The sequence below is a fragment of the Barbus barbus genome (genome assembly GCF_936440315.1).
Source record: "Barbus barbus genome assembly, chromosome: 7".
In the NCBI taxonomy this organism is placed as follows: domain Eukaryota; kingdom Metazoa; phylum Chordata; class Actinopteri; order Cypriniformes; family Cyprinidae; genus Barbus; species Barbus barbus.
In genome coordinates, this window is record NC_136735.1 from 23,321,113 (window position 1) to 23,338,073 (window position 16,961).

The window sequence follows — 16,961 nt, forward strand, 5'->3', positions numbered from 1 at the left end:
TCACTCAATTTAAATCTTGCTATCTATATGCCACTTCAATACCAAATTAGGTAACACTTTATAATAACGTCCAGTTATAAGTCATTTATAAGTGATTAGTTAATGATTAACTAATCGTTTACAAAACATTCATAAGCGATTAATAAGTGATATGCTAACTATTTGTGTATGTTTTGTTAATTAATTTAAAAGTCATTTACAAGTAATTAGCTAATGATGAACTAATCATTTACAAAACATGACTATGCATTCATAGATGATTAATAATTGATATGTTAATATTTTTATCTATGTTTTGTAGAATAAGTTTTGAATCATTTACAAGTAATTAGCTAATGATGAACTAATCATTTACAAAACATGACTATGCATTCACAAATGATTAAGTAATATGCTAACGATTTATAAATCTGTCATAAGTTATCTTTATAAATAGCATCATGAAATAATTAAACACATCCTTAATGGTTAATAGTTACTAGTTAATATATTATTAATCACTTATAGATCATTGAAATGTCAACATTGTACTATTATCTCAATAAACATTATAAATCATTTACAAAGCTTTCTGCATCCCCTAATCTAAAGTGTAAACTAATCATCAGTTGTAAATGTTTTACAAACTTTATGGTTTCCAGTCGTGTGTGCGTAAATATATATATATATTCACAAACAACCTGTAACCTGGAAGGTTTGTAAAACATTTACAACTGATGATTAGTTTACACTTTAGATTAGGGGATGCAGAAAGCTTTGTAAATGATTTATAATGTTTATTGAGATAATAGTACAATGTTGACATTTCAATGATCTATAAGTGATTAATAATATATTAACTAGTAACTATTAACCATTAAGGATGTGTTTAATTATTTCATGATGCTATTTATAAAGATAACTTATGACAGATTTATAAATCGTTAGCATATTACTTAATCATTTGTGAATGCATAGTCATGTTTTGTAAATGATTAGTTCATCATTAGCTAATTACTTGTAAATGATTCAAAACTTATTCTACAAAACATAGATAAAAATATTAACATATCAATTATTAATCATCTATGAATGCATAGTCATGTTTTGTAAATGATTAGTTCATCATTAGCTAATTACTTGTAAATGATTCAAAACTTATTCTACAAAACATAGATAAAAATATTAACATATCAATTATTAATCATCTATGAATGCATAGTCATGTTTTGTAAATGATTAGTTCATCATTAGCTAATTACTTGTAAATGACTTTTAAATTAATTAACAAAACATACACAAATAGTTAGCATATCACTTATTAATCGCTTATGAATGTTTTGTAAATGATTAGTTAATCATTAACTAATCACTTATAAATGACTTATAACTGGACGTTATTATAAAGTGTTACCAAAATTATATAATATCAAAATTGCTTAATAATACTATTAATGCTTAATAAGGTTTTAACCATTGTTATTATGAGATGACATATGCAAAATTCATGTTGCATCATGTTGTTAATGTATGAATCTGGTCAATTTTTTAAATAATTCCTGTACTGAGTTGTGTAATTCCATTCTTCATAACATTTTCTATATTTCCTTGTTCTGATTTTTCTTTCACAGGACTAAGATGCAGTGAGGCAGAGTAAGTGAGACAGCTGAAAAAAGCCAACTCTAAATGTAAACATAAGACTTAGCATTTTACTGCTGCCAAAAAGAAGTGCATCAAAAAAGGATCAGAAGGCTCAAGCTGGTTAGCTACCAGTACAGCTTCTCAAAAACAGATTTCAGCAGGAGAATGAGATTGTACACTACAAAGTAAATCAGGAGAGATTACACTGATTCAGAGAAGAATCCTGCTCCTTTAATGCTTAGAACCACAGGACTGATTTGAGCTACAACAGATTTCAAGGTACAGACCAAGTCAAACTTGGAAACAATGGAGCATCTTCCACAGACAAAAGGAAAAGGAGTCTTGATGTTTGCCAAGAGGCGTCAAAGGATGGATGAGCTTTCCGAAGAACAAGAGGAAATGAGACGAAAAGGCATACCAGTGGATGCATTTGTTGACCCAGAAGGCGAAACTGTTAAACCTCCTCCACAGGAAGAAAGTACACAAGCTCCACAAGATACCTATGTAAGGCAACAACAACAGTATCAGGACCAGCCATTTCAGCAACAGATGTTACCACAATCAGCAAACGGTATGAATGGTCTGGATCCATATCAAGGTTTTGCTGTTTCCAGATCCCTTGTCTCCAACAGAACTGCTAAGCCCTTTCTGGGTGGTCATAATCAAGGACAAAAATCTTTTTCACCATTCAGCAGTGTCTCAAGCCCAACATCTAGGAAACCTGAAAACATATTCAAGGTTCCTGTTCCAGTAAACACAACCCCACAGGTTTGGTCCCCCACATCAGACATCATTGCTTCACGTGATGAACGTATTGCTATACCTGCCATTAAAAGAGGGATCCTGCCAGAAACTAAAAGGAGAGGAGCAAACAAGACAGACTCAAAAGAGATGCCTCTGCTTCAGAAAAAAGGTGATCAGAAGTCCTTAACAGAGTCAGTTCCAGAAGAAGACTTTCTCAGTCTGGGTGCAGAAGCATGCAATTTCATGCAAGCTCCAACGATCAAACAGAAAAACCCTCCACCTGTCCTACCCAAACCTGCCATCAACCCAGCTCACCCTCCTTGGTCTGCAGAGAGTCGTGCCGTGTCTCAAAGTCCCCTTGCAGCATCAAGCTCAGTTCCAGCTATGGGTCACACCCAGGTGCAGCCATTACCCCAACAAAACCCACCAAAGCAGCCTGCTGCAAAAGCCTGTCCCCCATTGTCATCTCAGCCGATACAACAGAAGGCATCAACTGCTTGGGTTCCATCCCACACACCAGATCTGCATCAACCAGCCTGCTCTCCAGAACCACATCAGGCAAAACATACACCAGATTCACTCTGTGCTGGTCCTTCCCAGTCTAAAACATCATGGATTAGATCAAGTGATGGTAACTCTGTTGCTTCCTGCCCACACCAACACCTGAGCACATACTTTCAGGGATCTAAGGCTCCATCATCTTCTCCTAAAGGGTACTCATCAGATGCAGGTGCTTCTGAGGGACTGAACCTTAAAGGAAAGGGAGCTGAACTGTTTGCTCGAAGACAGTCCCGTATGGAAAAATTTGTGGTGGATGACGAGACTGTGAGAGCTAACAAACCCAGATCCTCATCGCCAACACTTTCAATGCCAGGCACCTGGAAACACTCTTCTAATGTCCGTGCTCCACCTCCAGTCTCCTACAATCCTATTTTGTCCCCTTTTTATCCCCTTGCAGCGGTTAAACAACCCCCACCTGCAACTAGTCCAAAGATAAAGTGTACAGCAAACAAGGAGAAGAAGAATCCACCACCCAAACCTCTCAATGTTCTGGATGTTATGAAACATCAGCCTTACCAGTTGAATTCCTCGCTTTTCACCTACAACTCCACTCCAGAGGCCAAGCAAGAAGTTCCCCCTGCAGAGTCTAAACAAACTTCTGCTCAAACCCCTACCAGTTTCCAGACCCAGTCCCTTGCTTTTGAGCCCTCTACAGCATTCTCCCCCTCCCCAAATAGTTTGCAGTCAGTTAAGCAAAATCCATCTAAAGCCACTGGAGAGGTAAGTGTTCCATACCCCTTTGTTTGTCAGTCTACATCAAATGAAGCCACAATTATCCCACAACAGTTACATGGGAAAAAACTATCCATGCATGATGGCCCTAGAAACAAAGGCTTCTCAGACTCTTCCCTGCCTCCTGGTATCTCTGGGGGCAATGTCTTTGTAGGGTCTTCTTTACCCGTGAATAATGAATATGCTTCACGGTGTGCATTACCAGTGGCTCCAAGACCAAAGTTTTCGGCCAAAATGCCAAACACTGGAGGCAAGAAATGGAAACCGGTAATTTTGCAACATTAATTGAGTTTTTTTTTTTTTTTTTTAGCATATATTCAAAACAATATGTTCTGACAGAATCAAAAAGTGCTGTTTTTACAGTTTCATTAGTTCAAGGTTTTATATATATATATATATATATATATATATATATAGTACAGTCAACTAAAAAAATCCAAGAAAGTTTCCTGAAGTCATAACCCTTTAAATGATTATTTCTAGATCAATGCACAGGATAAGAATTTCATACATTATATAACAGCTGTACTATTTATAGCATTTATAGATTAGATGGATTTTTTAAATTAGTTTCAGTTTTACTGTGATATGTTTCCACATTAATGACAGTTAAGTTTATTTTATTTATGTTTTAGAGAACAACTGTTAAACATCTTCTCTTTGTCTTGTGTATAGCAACACAACACATTTACCACATTGTGCCAAGTGTTCCTGGATGGTAAAAAGGAATGTAAACTTATTTGTCAGCCTTTTGTCTGGCCAGGCAAAGCACCAATGAAATAATCTGTGTTAAAAGCATTTAATGCAATGTTTCAGGTCAATATACTACTGTAGATCTCCTCTTGGATTGAGCCTCTTTTGCAATTTCATCAGACCTCCAAATCAGTTGTTGGTATACACTGTAAAAAAAATAAAAATTTTAAGGCAACCAGCTTCAGCAGATAACTCAAAAATCTGCTGAAGCTGTTCGCCTTAAAATTTTAAGTTGGCTCAACTTTTTTTTTTTTTTTGGACATTTGAAGTCAATCTAATAATATAATTCAGAATACTTTGTGTTATATATTTTTAAAATGAAATAGATATGCATTTAGCAGACACTGCTGTTCAGATACAGTGGACAAAGGATGAGTGTACAGAATACTCTTATAGCATATTTATTTGTACTAATACAAATATCACTATCTGTTACTTCTGTTGTTATTTTCTCTTGTCATTTCAAAACTATTGCACTTCCTGATTCTTCTGTTTAATAAATATTTCCATCAGCTCTGTTTCACTCAGTGCTTTCTTTGCACTCTATTTGCTTTCCAGCACTTATTTGCTCTCTAATTGCTTGCCAATTGTACCACAGTTCTCTTTCTGGTATTCCCCTCATGTTACTCTGCTTTCTATTTGGTAATGTCCTGTAGTCCATAAATGAAAAAAGCACAGTATTTTCCTTCAGTGTAATAAAAATAAACCTTGAGTCACAAAGTTCTATAATGGGTCAACAAATACTCCATATTAATTACACAAAAGTCTTTAAACAAACTTAAATGATAAGATTTTACATTGGTATACCATGTAGTGGGCTGGGGCAGTGGTTTTCTTAACTCTACACATAGCTCATTTTAAAAATAGCTCTTGCTCCACCATGTTTGAAACACCCAAACCCTATTAAGACACCACTTCTAGCCATCTGATCTCACTGGCCTTACACTTCTTAACTAGTCAGGTGCCTCTAACCAGAGGTAAGTGCTGAAATAACCTCACCCTCAACTCAACAGCAAACAGACAAAAAAAAAATAACCTCCTTAAATGTTTTGGTCTTTAATGGGGAGTGTTGCTCAATTCGTCTCTACAGAATCCCCCACAGGTGCTAAAGAATGTTAAGATTGGGTGAAATGTCCACTAAAGGATTTATACTTTGTGAGAATGCATATCATCATTGTCATGTTGAAAAAATGGTCAACAACTCAGGGAATGAGGAGAGGGTAGCATCTTCTGTTTCATCACACAGTGGTGTGTGATACTCATGACAGCATTGATAAAGCACAACTCCCTCAGCACTCGTTCATCCCTATAGAAGAGCTTTACTACCACTGAACGTCACTGTGGGAACCAGACACTTCTCATGGTACAAGCAACACCAGAATATTTGGGATGCTTTTGGATCCAAAATGATTGACTTGGTCTCTTGAGACCAGAGCATGAATTCCCAGAAGTCTATATGTTGTAAATATGGGCCTTGGAAAAAGTTAAGTTAGTTTATTGTGCTTTGGATACATTAGACAGTTCATGTGGTGACAACAACCATGCACGTCACTATTACAGGCTGCATCTTACTCTGTGAGATAAACAGTCACTTTTTTCATAGATTTTGCTGGCTCCGAGACACTTGCATGGTATCTCTCCTGCTCTAATTCTAGCAACAACAACAAAAAAATCACTCGTCACTAAATTAAAATTTAAAGTGAAGGCCTGATTATTTAAGGGCCTTGTCACAAGTCCATTGTTACTTTTGCAGAAAATGTGTATAATAGTACGCCAAATAAAAACTAAAACTCGTGGTATTGATACGCAAAAATGGACTTTGGCGTATATATGATACAAACATGTTTGGCGTGCATATAAAACGCAGTTTTCGCGTACATATCATACCCCACAACCCATCGCGTAGCATATACAAGCCAAAGTCCATTTTTGCGTATCAATACCACGAGTTTTCATTTTTATTTGGCGTACTATTTATATGCACTTTCATGATATCGGGTTGGGTATATTTTCACACTTAAAACAATGATTTGGTATTCCTCTAGTACCATTGTCCTCTGTTGTGCAACGAAATAGTCTCCTGGCAGTTCTCTCCCAAGTGATTCCATGTTATCAGCATTAAGTCATGATTCAGTAGGCTATATGACACTTTTAATTGTCTTTTTTTCTTTTCTTTTTTTTTGCTTTATTTAATAACTGATAAAACTTCACATTTAACCACTCTGATAAGAAAATCTTATTTTCCTGAATAATTTTGAAATTCTTCGTTGGTAATTGATCAAGCAGACTTGTTGGAACATCATATCTCCAAAGAACCCTAACATGTCTTCTAAGTAAAGAGTGATTGCCGAATTTGTTAAGTTTTAGAGGGGGTGTACTCATTTATGCTGTGCACTATATATATATATATATATATATATATATATATATATATATATACACACACAAACACACACACACACACACACACACACACACACACACACACACAGACACACACACACACAAACACACACACACACACACACACAGACACACAGACACAGACACGCACACACACACACACACACACACACACATTTACCAGGCAGTCTCTAACTTTCATGTCTTCATAGAATCAGTAAGCTTGAAGAGTGCAACCACTCCGAAAAATGTTTTGACAGTATCTAAAAATTAATCTGGTGCCAACCAACCCTGACCTCCCCCAAAATTAGCAATATCTCTAAATAGCATTTACAGCCATAGTCCAGGAGAGGGCAGTCAAAATGCATGTTTTCTTTTATTTGTCTGATGTAAAAAGTTCTGTAAGAAAAACTTGTGTATAAATGATTTACTACTGAAAAAATTTACTACTGTGAACGTCTATCTTTCTTTCTCTTTGTAGGGATTCAGCAGGAGCCGTTCCTTGTCTTTCCCCCAGAGACTGTCCTCTGTGTCTCTTGCTTCCCCTGTGTCCACTCCAGGTGTCCATTCAACACGTCAATCACTGAACAGGCAATATTCATGGGTGGAACAGCCCAAAAACACACTCTCCTCTGTGGAGGCAATTTCTCAAAGCCCCTTTGGTCCTGATGAGTTCAAAATTTCTGCTACCCATAGAAAATCATTACCAGAAACACCAGCAGAATGGAAGCAAAGAGTATTCTACGAGTCTGTTGGTGGTCCACAGGAGATGGAGCCTGTAATAGCTGTTACATCCCCTACAAACAGCTTTTCTTCAGTGCTAAAAGAACCAATATATGGGCCGCCTTTCCGTCCTGCACAGCCTCTAGTGACCAGTAACAGGTACAGCAGGGGTAGTTCTCTTCGCAGAAATTTCACACTTCACACAAACTGTCCACAATTACACAGAGTCAGTTGGAAACTGTAATTAAATATTCTGAGTGATTAAATTAAATCAAAATAGCTATATATCTCATAGTATTTGTAATATATATTACAAAGACGGGGCCGTATTGTTATAGTTTGTTTTATTTCTATATCTTTGAACATAAACCAACAGTTACAGCAATCCATTTTCCAGTCAAGTTTGTTTGTCTGTCAATGCTGATTTTTAAAAAAGAAGGTTTAAAAAATAATTTACACTTAACATGAAAAATCTTTAATTTTCCACTCCGGTTGCTGTCAAGCTCCAAGAGACCAAAAATAACCCATAATTTTTAAACAATGAATGACAAAAGACACCAGATTTAATTTGGTGAACTGAACATTACTTGTATAGACATTTTAATTCTGAATTCTGTGTACATACTCAGTAAAATTTGGAGTGGATGGGTGTGGAATTAAACTCAAAGTAGTGAAAAGAAAAAGAAAAATGTTTGTGCAGACTTTTCGGTGGGAAAAAATAAAAATGTCCAGGTTAAAGCTTAGTGTTGCATGCATTATGTCATTAGTTTACAGTATGTTATAGCCCTAATATTCTAGCATTTAAAATACAGTGCTGTTCAAAAGTTTGGGATCATTAGGATTTTTTTTTGTTTTAAGAGAATTTAAGTTTTTTTTAAAAGACTATAATTTTTTTACTATAATTTTTATCAATTTAACACATCCTGGCTGAATATAAGTATTCATTTCTTTTAAAAAAGAACAAATTGTACTGACCACAAACTTTTGAACAGTATAGTGTATATTGTATATTTTATTTCTGTTCTTTTTAACTTTTTATTCATCAAAGAATCTTGAAAAAAATATCACAGGTTCCAAAAAAATATTAAGCAGCACAACTCTTTCCAACTCTGATAATAAATCAGCATATTAGAATGATTTCTGAAGGATCATGTGACACTGAAGATTGGAGTAATGATGCTGAAAATGTCAGAAGTGATAGAAGTACAATGTTTTCTTTGTGTTGTTCTTAATCTTTGATTATATCTCTGATAGTAGGTTTTTTGTGTTCAACTTGAATGCTCATAATTATGTTTCTGGGTGATATTGAGGCATATTGAAGGTGTTTGATTGTACAGATCTTCATCATGGATAGGCTCACACTTAATAGTTATTAGTTCAAAATTCAATAGTTATTAGTTCAAAATTAGTTCAAAATCATTACTGCTTGTGGAACTAATGTTAAGTGTGCAATTTGTGCCAAAACAAATGATTTTATTTTACATGATAAATTTTCTCTACTGTGTAAGTCAATGTGTGAATCAATAACCTTTTTCTAATACTAACTCCAGAAACAGCACAGAATATTATTTCTATCTAAATGAACATCTGCAACTTCATTTATTTAAATATGCACATTGTTTAATCGATATAGTTTATTAAGCCTGACAATACTTTTGAAATCTGAACTCACCACAAACAATTTGAAATCTTATCTATCATAACATGTATCAAGTTGTACAATAAAGAGTGTTTTATTAAAGCATGATGACTAAAAATGCTTTTACTCTTCTATTCACCAATGTTTACTACTACCATTTGATTTTGTCATTTGTTTTTACAGATAATAAAACTGCAAAATAGATTAGGCCTATTTGATTTTCTCTTGGAGCAGACAACTGTCTCAGTGCTGAGTCCTGTAAGATGATGTGTTATGTAACAATGCAGGAGCAGGATCTTCATACTTCTGGAAGGACAGCCATAAATGACAATCAAGAAAATCCCAGCCTCTGAAGCTAACAATTGCACAGACTAAAACCTCCATCACCTTTTACACACATACACAAAAAGTACTCACTCACAGACTTTGTACACTTTATTCTCATGCATAGAGTTCCTCCCTCCCCCTCCATACCAACTTATACCATTGTGAGAGGTTTGAGTGCTGAACACAGCTAAAATTAGCCTATTGATGTAAGCTGGCGTTCCACTAACACCCGCACACACCCCCACCCCAGTGCAAGTTAAGAACAGAGTGCGAGACAAAGACAAATCAGGCCGGATTGATCTACCTAAAGTAACCTCTTCTTTTGTACAGGTAGAACTCAAGGCACACGCAGATCAAACAGGTAAGAAGATGGCCTTCCTCAAGAGACTGTGTGCAGTGTGGACATAATGATAACAGACATGTGTTATAACCGTGTTGGGAGTTCTGGGTTGTGTTTTGTGGACAGTTCTGACAGTTAAACTGTGGTAACAAAATATAGATACTCAGAGATGTATTTTAGATGGCTCTCTTAGAAGACATTGGATAAATGTGCACATGGAATGAACTAAAACAGAAGCCCTAACAATGAACATAAATATGAAAATGATTGTTTAGGAATTTCTTTCTGATTTGCGCAAGCATATGATTTTTTATTTGGCGTCACAGCAATATAAAGCATTCTAATAGATACTGATAATATTATGCAACCATTAAAAAAAACTTTTCATGAGGAATAGTTTACCTACACAAATCAATATAAGCATTTCTGGCAATGTTACCAACAAAGAGAGAATTCAGAGATTAATCTTGAACTTTTCACTGAGAGCAGCAAATAAAGGATTGAATGAGAAGGCCTTGCAAACTGTGCCAAGAAAGTTTCGTTTGGCTTTGATCAGTCTCAGTAACCCAGTCTACACCCTGGACACAGTTCAGTCACCAGCTCATGCATATCCATGATTTATATCACTTCATGACACATGACATCTTGCTCTGTATAAAGAGTTGGCTTGTGGTCAGGTAAGTTTCACCTTTACACTTTAATGACAGTTATGGAAGGGTGTTTTCAGTGGTTTGGAAAGCCCAAACATGGCATTTAATACAACTAAATTTATTATTCTATTTTATTCGGTAACTATAATACCAGTCTTATTATAAAAGAAAAAAATATTCTGCAAATTTATAGATTTTTTTTTCAGTTAAATTCACAAAGACAACACCTTTTTTCAATATATGTAATAAAAACATAGAATACTGTAGTTATAATAATAGACAAATCAATCTCATTTAAAAAGCAATATCCTTATTGTATAAACTTGTTTTTTCAGACAGGTTCTCTTAGGACTTTTCATCACATTACCCTATAAGCTGACTTTAGATAGTTCTACTACAAGTATCTGTGTCCTTTATGTATTGCAGCACTACTGGGACTCTCTTTTAAATCAACATGTCACAGTTCAGCACTCTTTCAGTGCATGAGAGGAAGAAGCAGGCATCTGCCCTTTGCCATGAGGTCCATGGTGGTGCCAACGGTATAACCTTCTATCAAAACCTGCTCTCAGATCAGCACTGAATGATTACAGAGCACAGCACTCAACGTAGCTGCCAATCGCAGACAGAAACGCCAACATTTAGAATGTGGTTCAGGGCCACAGCCTCAGCCATAAATAATCTTGTGTGGATGTTCTGCTGCCTGTAGCAGTGGATTCACTCTGTCATTGTCACAGGCTATTTCTGCAGAGGCTAAAGTTGGGAGGATGGGGTAGGACAGCTGTGTTGGAGCTGAAATGAGAACAGAATAAAGATCATGGAGAACAAGAGAGCTTCTCCAGTTTAAACAAACTGAACGATTCACAGTCATTTTGGTACATCTTTTTAGATTAAGTACAAATTTTATTAACATTAAACATTTTATATTGAAACATCAACAGTAAACACTGACACACAAAATGAATGATTTCTATTTTAAATATAAAGTTATGTTTGGAATAATTTTGGAAATGTTCAGAATAACATCATCAGCATGGCTGAAAAGCTCCTGCAGCAATAGCATATGACGTGCACCTTATATAATTTCCCTTTGATAAAATTTTCATAACCTTCATATTTAACCTTTTAATAATGAATTCACAAGTTTCTATTAAGGTTGAATGATTTTTCGTGACCTTTCATAGAACGTGTATCTAACACAGGTATTCATAACTTTTTGTATGTTGGTTTCTTTATATCATGATATGTTGTTTGAATAAATGACACCTACATACAATATGTATTCAAATATGAATCATATGAAGCATCTAAAAGTTCATAATAACTTTCATATCATTCACTGTTAAGTCATTAACAGACATTATTACTTGATATATTGTAGTAATGTCTTTATGAATCATTAATTATTGTCTATATAAATTGTCATGAGCCATGTATATTATCATGTAAATTATTCTAAAGCATTATCCAAGGTTTTATAAATGGCTCTGTTGAATTATTTTGTAATAACAAAAAATCATGTGATATTAATGCAGGTTTTACCATGGACCTGGGAAAGAAACTCTCCACTCCAAAAGACATCATGCTGGAGGAACTGTCTCTCTTGTCAAACCGAGGATCACGTCTTTTTAAGATGAGACAGCGGAGATCAGATAAATACACGTTTGAAAGCATTCAGAATGAAGCCAATGCCATGTTTAATGTAAGTAGCATCTACACTGGCTTGAACCTACATGCATAACAAAAGTCTATTTGCTTATATTGTGCATAACAATTTTATATTGCAGATCAAACGATGCAAATCAGTGTAGCACTAATAATACCAATCATATCTAACCTACTTCTAATGTGAGCTTAGATATCTAAATTGATGTTGATCTTGTCATGTAATCACTGACACTGAGCCTAGAAAGACTAAACTGTTCTGCTATATAATTGTGATTTGCTTGTTGAACTACTATGTGTGTGGTTACTTTGTAAAGCAAGCATGTGCTCAGCTGAATGAATGGCAGCCACACATGGAAGATAGCAAATGCCACGTGCCCCTGTCGTTCCCAATTTTCCTTTAGGGTCAGAACTGAAATGCGTCCCTGACAACTTATTTCATTTATCACTGTTCAAGTGTGTGTGTGTGTGTGCTCATTCTCACTACACTGTAAAAAATTTTTTAAGGCAACCAGCTTTTTGCAGATTTTTGAGTTTTCTCAACTAATTTTTGTAGGAAATTCTCAACTTTTTGTTGTATAAACTTAAAACAACAAATTGAGAAAACTCAAAAATCTGCTGAAGCTGGTTGCCTTAAAATATTAAGTTGGCTCAACTATTTTTTATTTTTATTTTTAACAGTGTACTGTGTCCCAAAATGCATTTAAACATAAGTGATAACTTGTTACTGTGTTTCAATCAAAGGATTTATAATGTACACTGTAACAATATATAACTGTAAATGTATACAAAATGAATTGAAGAAACACTCCATCTCTTAAATAGAGCAGATTTAGTAACAGTCCAAGATCAAGGATATTGTCAAGTGAATTATTTTAAAGTAAATAGTTGCAATAAATCATAAATTATGTTTCAGTCATAACTTGTGAAAGAAAAGAATGGCAGAGCTGTGGCAAATGGTAGTGAAAGTGCTCTTGATATAATGATTTTGTTGAAGTCCATGTTCTGACATCTGGACTGACATCCTAACCATTTTGTCTGGAAATAGTGGTGATGAAGTTTGAAAATCCTCCATTGACCTTTTTTGTTTAATATTTTTTAACATGGAGTGATAGAACAGACTACTTTCGACTCAAAAGTGCACTTTGGGGGAATCAAGCATTATGTGCACAAAGATTAATTTGTGTCAAACGTGGCTCAATTTACCCAACTCCCCTCTGCCTTTTTGGAGAAGCTGCTGTTGATAATATATTGTGCTTTCACAGCACCATTTTAACAGTGGAACAAAGTCCCTTTCAGGCCACTTTGTTCACAATCTGAAATTATTTATTTAATATCTTGCTGCACATGCTCAATGAGGTACTACATGTCCAAGTTGAAACTGACATTTCATTTTAGAATGAAAATCAAGCCAATGCAGAAAACTCAGCAAATAAAGGAGTTGCATCAAAAACACCCCCAAACACACCAGATCCCAGAAATCCAGCAAACCCTCAGGATATTGCACCAGGTATGTCAAAATCAACAATGTTTATAATGCACAGAAATGGCTTTGAAACTATTTTCACTAAGAAATTGCTATTAAATTTCACAAATAATTACAAATAAACATAAAGTTACACACTGAATTTAAAAAAAAAAATTGTGTATTAGAACTAATTTTATTTCAAAACAGTGAAATTTTAACAGTTTGAATAACATGGTTTATATGAATTCTTAATGGATGTTATAATGGCGGATGAGTCAGGAGGAATGCACTATCATGCTTTACTCTTGTTATCCACCCTGACTAGCTTGTAAGATACTTACAAAGCCTTGTATCATCTGTGAAAGAAAAGTGCAATGGAATCAGAGAGATTGAAGAGAGAATATGATAGTGACAGCACTCCCCCAACTCACCTTCTATTTCTAGCGGAGTGAATCACTCTGAGTGACTTTAAACGGGTTAAAAGGGTACTGTATGTGTGTCAGGTTCACTCTGTGAATGTTCAATAAATGCATGCTGCTTTCGCTTTGTAAAAAAAAAACCTTAAGACCATACTGCACTACTAAATCCAAGACAAAATTGGATTTTTAATGAGGTTTTTTAGGTTTTATTGTGGTGCAGTTCATTTTGTTACAGTTCAGTTTTAATATGCCTGATTCGGTTTAGTTCTACTCCTTTCATCTTAATTTAGGTCAGTGCCTGTCAATTTATTTGGTGTGTTCTACATAAGATATTCTTTACAGAGGCTACGCTATATCAAGAACTCCAGATCATCAAACTAAAACATGAAACATATGCAGCAAACACTTGTTTTTTGGCAGGATATGGAGGTCCACTGACAGACATTCCTCCAGAGAGGTTCAATGCCACAGCTATGCCAAAATCTTACCACTCCCCCTGGGAAGAGGCCATCATCAATGACCCCATGCTGGCCGACACACTTAAAGTTCACATGCCAGTGCCCGAGCCTAAAACAGAGCTGCCTGACTACAAAAGTTTTAATAGGTATTGCATTTTTTCTTAACGCCAAATCATGCAATATGCATGTGAAAACTGATTCCAACAAAAACAATATATTTAGTTCCATTTTAATTTTAGAAAAATCAAATACAATGTATTAGGTTATGTTGGCTTCTTGTTAAGTTACCATATTTAGCATCAAATAAAGATTAATAATAGTTAGCATAGTTACCATTTTTATAGTGCACTGTTGATCTATTGCATAAAGTGGATATATTCAGTCCTGCAATAATGTATCTGCACAAAACAGCACCATCATGAGGAGATAGACAGGAGGTGCAGTCTCAATATCCACATGACTAAGTTATTCATATGAACTTTGATCCCAGAAATTGGCATTGATTTAATATGGGATTGATATAAAATGACTGATTTTACCTTTATGCTATATTTCATCACAAAAGAAAAAAAAGAAAGAAAAAAAAATCTTCAAAATGCAAATACAGTGTTAAAATGATAAATGATGATTTAATGATAAAGTTTAAGTTTATCATTAAAAATAGTTAACACACATATACACACACACACACACACACAAACAAACACACACACACACACACACACACACACAGTGTGTGTGTTTGTTTGTGTGTGTGTGTGTTTATGTTAGCTATGTATATGTATGTATTTGTATGTGTGTGTGTGTGTGTGTGTGTGTGTGTGTGTGTGTGTGTGTGTGTGTGTGTGTGTGTGTGTGTGTGTGTGCGTGTGTGTGTGTAGAAACATATATGCAAGAAACTTAAAGGAACTGTCCAAAGTTCCAGCAGCAGAACAGAAACCAATACAGATGTATCAGTAAATAAATTTCTGTTTCTTAGGGTGGCTACACCATTTGGGGGTTTCGAAAAAGCCCCACGAGGAATCACCTTTAAGCTTCCAGAGGTGGACTTGAATGCTCCTCGATACCCCGAGCTCCAGGATCCTAGAGCCAAGCGACCCACTTTCAACAGGACCGCCCAGGGGTGGATCTCAGATGGCACGCCTCTCATTTTACCCACTGTCTCTCTGGAGCCTTTCGAGATCCCTGAGTCTGATGATCTGTAACACAGATTAAAGCCCTACTTGTTACCCAATCCCAATGAGCCTGATTGTGGTATAGGGTGTGTGTAGATGTCTAGTTTGTGTTTTAGTATTCTTAGTATTCTTTGAAGTGAATTTTGAACTGCTGTTCTTGGGAGAGCAATTACCACATATCATTTTTGTAAGGAATGCCTCAGAACTGCAGATTATTTAACAATACATGTGAGGAAGCATTAATAATTGTCATCAGAATTAAACATTTCTGTTGGGTTAAAATACACATAGCACATTATAATGTGTTTGGTTATATCACCGAAAATTACAAGTAACCACAAACTCACAAACTGAATAATACAGCGTGGATTACCATCAAACACAGAAATTAATTTTTATTTATGGATGAAGACTCAATGAATTTTTGCCTTTTTGCAAAACAATAAATAAGCATATAAAAAGTATTAGAATATACATTGTACAATGAGTACATTATTGATACATCCAGTGATTTTCACTAGCATTATGCATGATTATACTGTGAAACATTACCAGTTTTCTAAAACTGCGCTCACATTGATCTGTAATATATTTAGTACAGCATCAAATAATTTTTAGGTGACCTTTTTTGTGGTGAAATATTTTGCACTCACAAAGCTTTGTAGTATAATAGTAAAATCAATCATTTTAAATCTGAAATCACAAATTTATCAGGGATAGATCAATGGTGGAACCAACCATGTAAATATAATGTGCTGAATGCCTAAAATCTTGTTTTTACTGTAAAAAATCCTATTAATATATATTTCTGAAAATTTGTCTTTTGAAATGTATTTCTGTCTTTTGGCTGATGTTTATCATTATATTTACAGTGTTAGTGCTTTTGCTTGTAGCTTCAAAATATAATGTACACAAATTGTCCAAATAAAATGCATATTTATTTCAAATTTCTGTCATTGGTGATTTGTTAAATTTGTATCATTTTGATATTGATATGGCCAAAAATGCTACTAATGTTCTGAATGGTGTTTTCACCACATATATCTAGTAAATCATCATCATCCAGAACAGTCTCTGGAAGAATCTGCAGTTACCCTGAGGCATAGCACACAGACATATCCTCTGACACTGTCTATATTTACAGGAGTCATAAGTAGCCTTGAATTTGATACTCTCTGTGCTACAGTTACAGTAAACACAAAGACTTCCAGACAGTCAGCAAATGCTTCCTTCGAGCACTGCAATAAAATGTGCATGGAAAAACATTAGCTATTTTACAGAATACTT

The 16,961-nt window shown here is 35.0% G+C and overlaps 2 protein-coding genes across 5 annotated transcripts; both read left to right on the forward strand.

Annotated features, from left to right (window-relative positions):
* Positions 1-1,926: 1,926 nt before the first annotated feature.
* synpo2b (synaptopodin 2b) lies at positions 1,927-9,910 on the forward strand (the record flags this gene model as incomplete). The annotated part of the gene is made up of 3 exons (XM_079421467.1): positions 1,927-3,645; positions 7,295-7,591; positions 9,833-9,910. The coding sequence occupies 3 exons, from the start codon at positions 1,927-1,929 to the stop codon at positions 9,908-9,910; spliced, it is 2,094 nt and encodes a 697-aa protein (XP_079277593.1).
* On the forward strand, positions 9,682-16,625 carry myoz2b (myozenin 2b). 4 transcript variants are annotated; one of them, XM_079422081.1, is made up of 6 exons: positions 9,682-9,863; positions 10,919-11,031; positions 12,025-12,191; positions 13,553-13,664; positions 14,441-14,645; positions 15,479-16,625. In XM_079422081.1, exons 2-6 carry the CDS (start codon positions 10,947-10,949, stop codon positions 15,702-15,704), a joined length of 795 nt encoding a protein of 264 aa, XP_079278207.1. In that variant the 5' UTR covers positions 9,682-9,863; positions 10,919-10,946; the 3' UTR covers positions 15,705-16,625. The 4 variants fall into 4 exon arrangements, with proteins under 4 accessions (XP_079278207.1, XP_079278208.1, XP_079278209.1 ...); XM_079422082.1 differs by having other exon boundaries at positions 9,684-9,863; positions 14,462-14,645; XM_079422083.1 differs by lacking the exon at positions 10,919-11,031 and having other exon boundaries at positions 9,757-9,863; positions 15,479-16,624.
* The last annotated feature ends 336 nt before the right edge of the window (positions 16,626-16,961 follow it).

Excerpts from the sequence above, each read along its gene's own strand:
- myoz2b (XM_079422081.1), top strand. The coding sequence starts at position 10,947 with ATGTCACAGTTCAGCACTCTTTCAGTGCATGAGAGGAAGAAGCAGGCA. Across the intron at positions 12,192-13,552 it reads AAGCCAATGCCATGTTTAAT|AATGAAAATCAAGCCAATGC; the intron begins GTAAGTAGCATC and ends ATTTCATTTTAG. Across the intron at positions 14,646-15,478 it reads GACTACAAAAGTTTTAATAG|GGTGGCTACACCATTTGGGG; the intron begins GTATTGCATTTT and ends TCTGTTTCTTAG.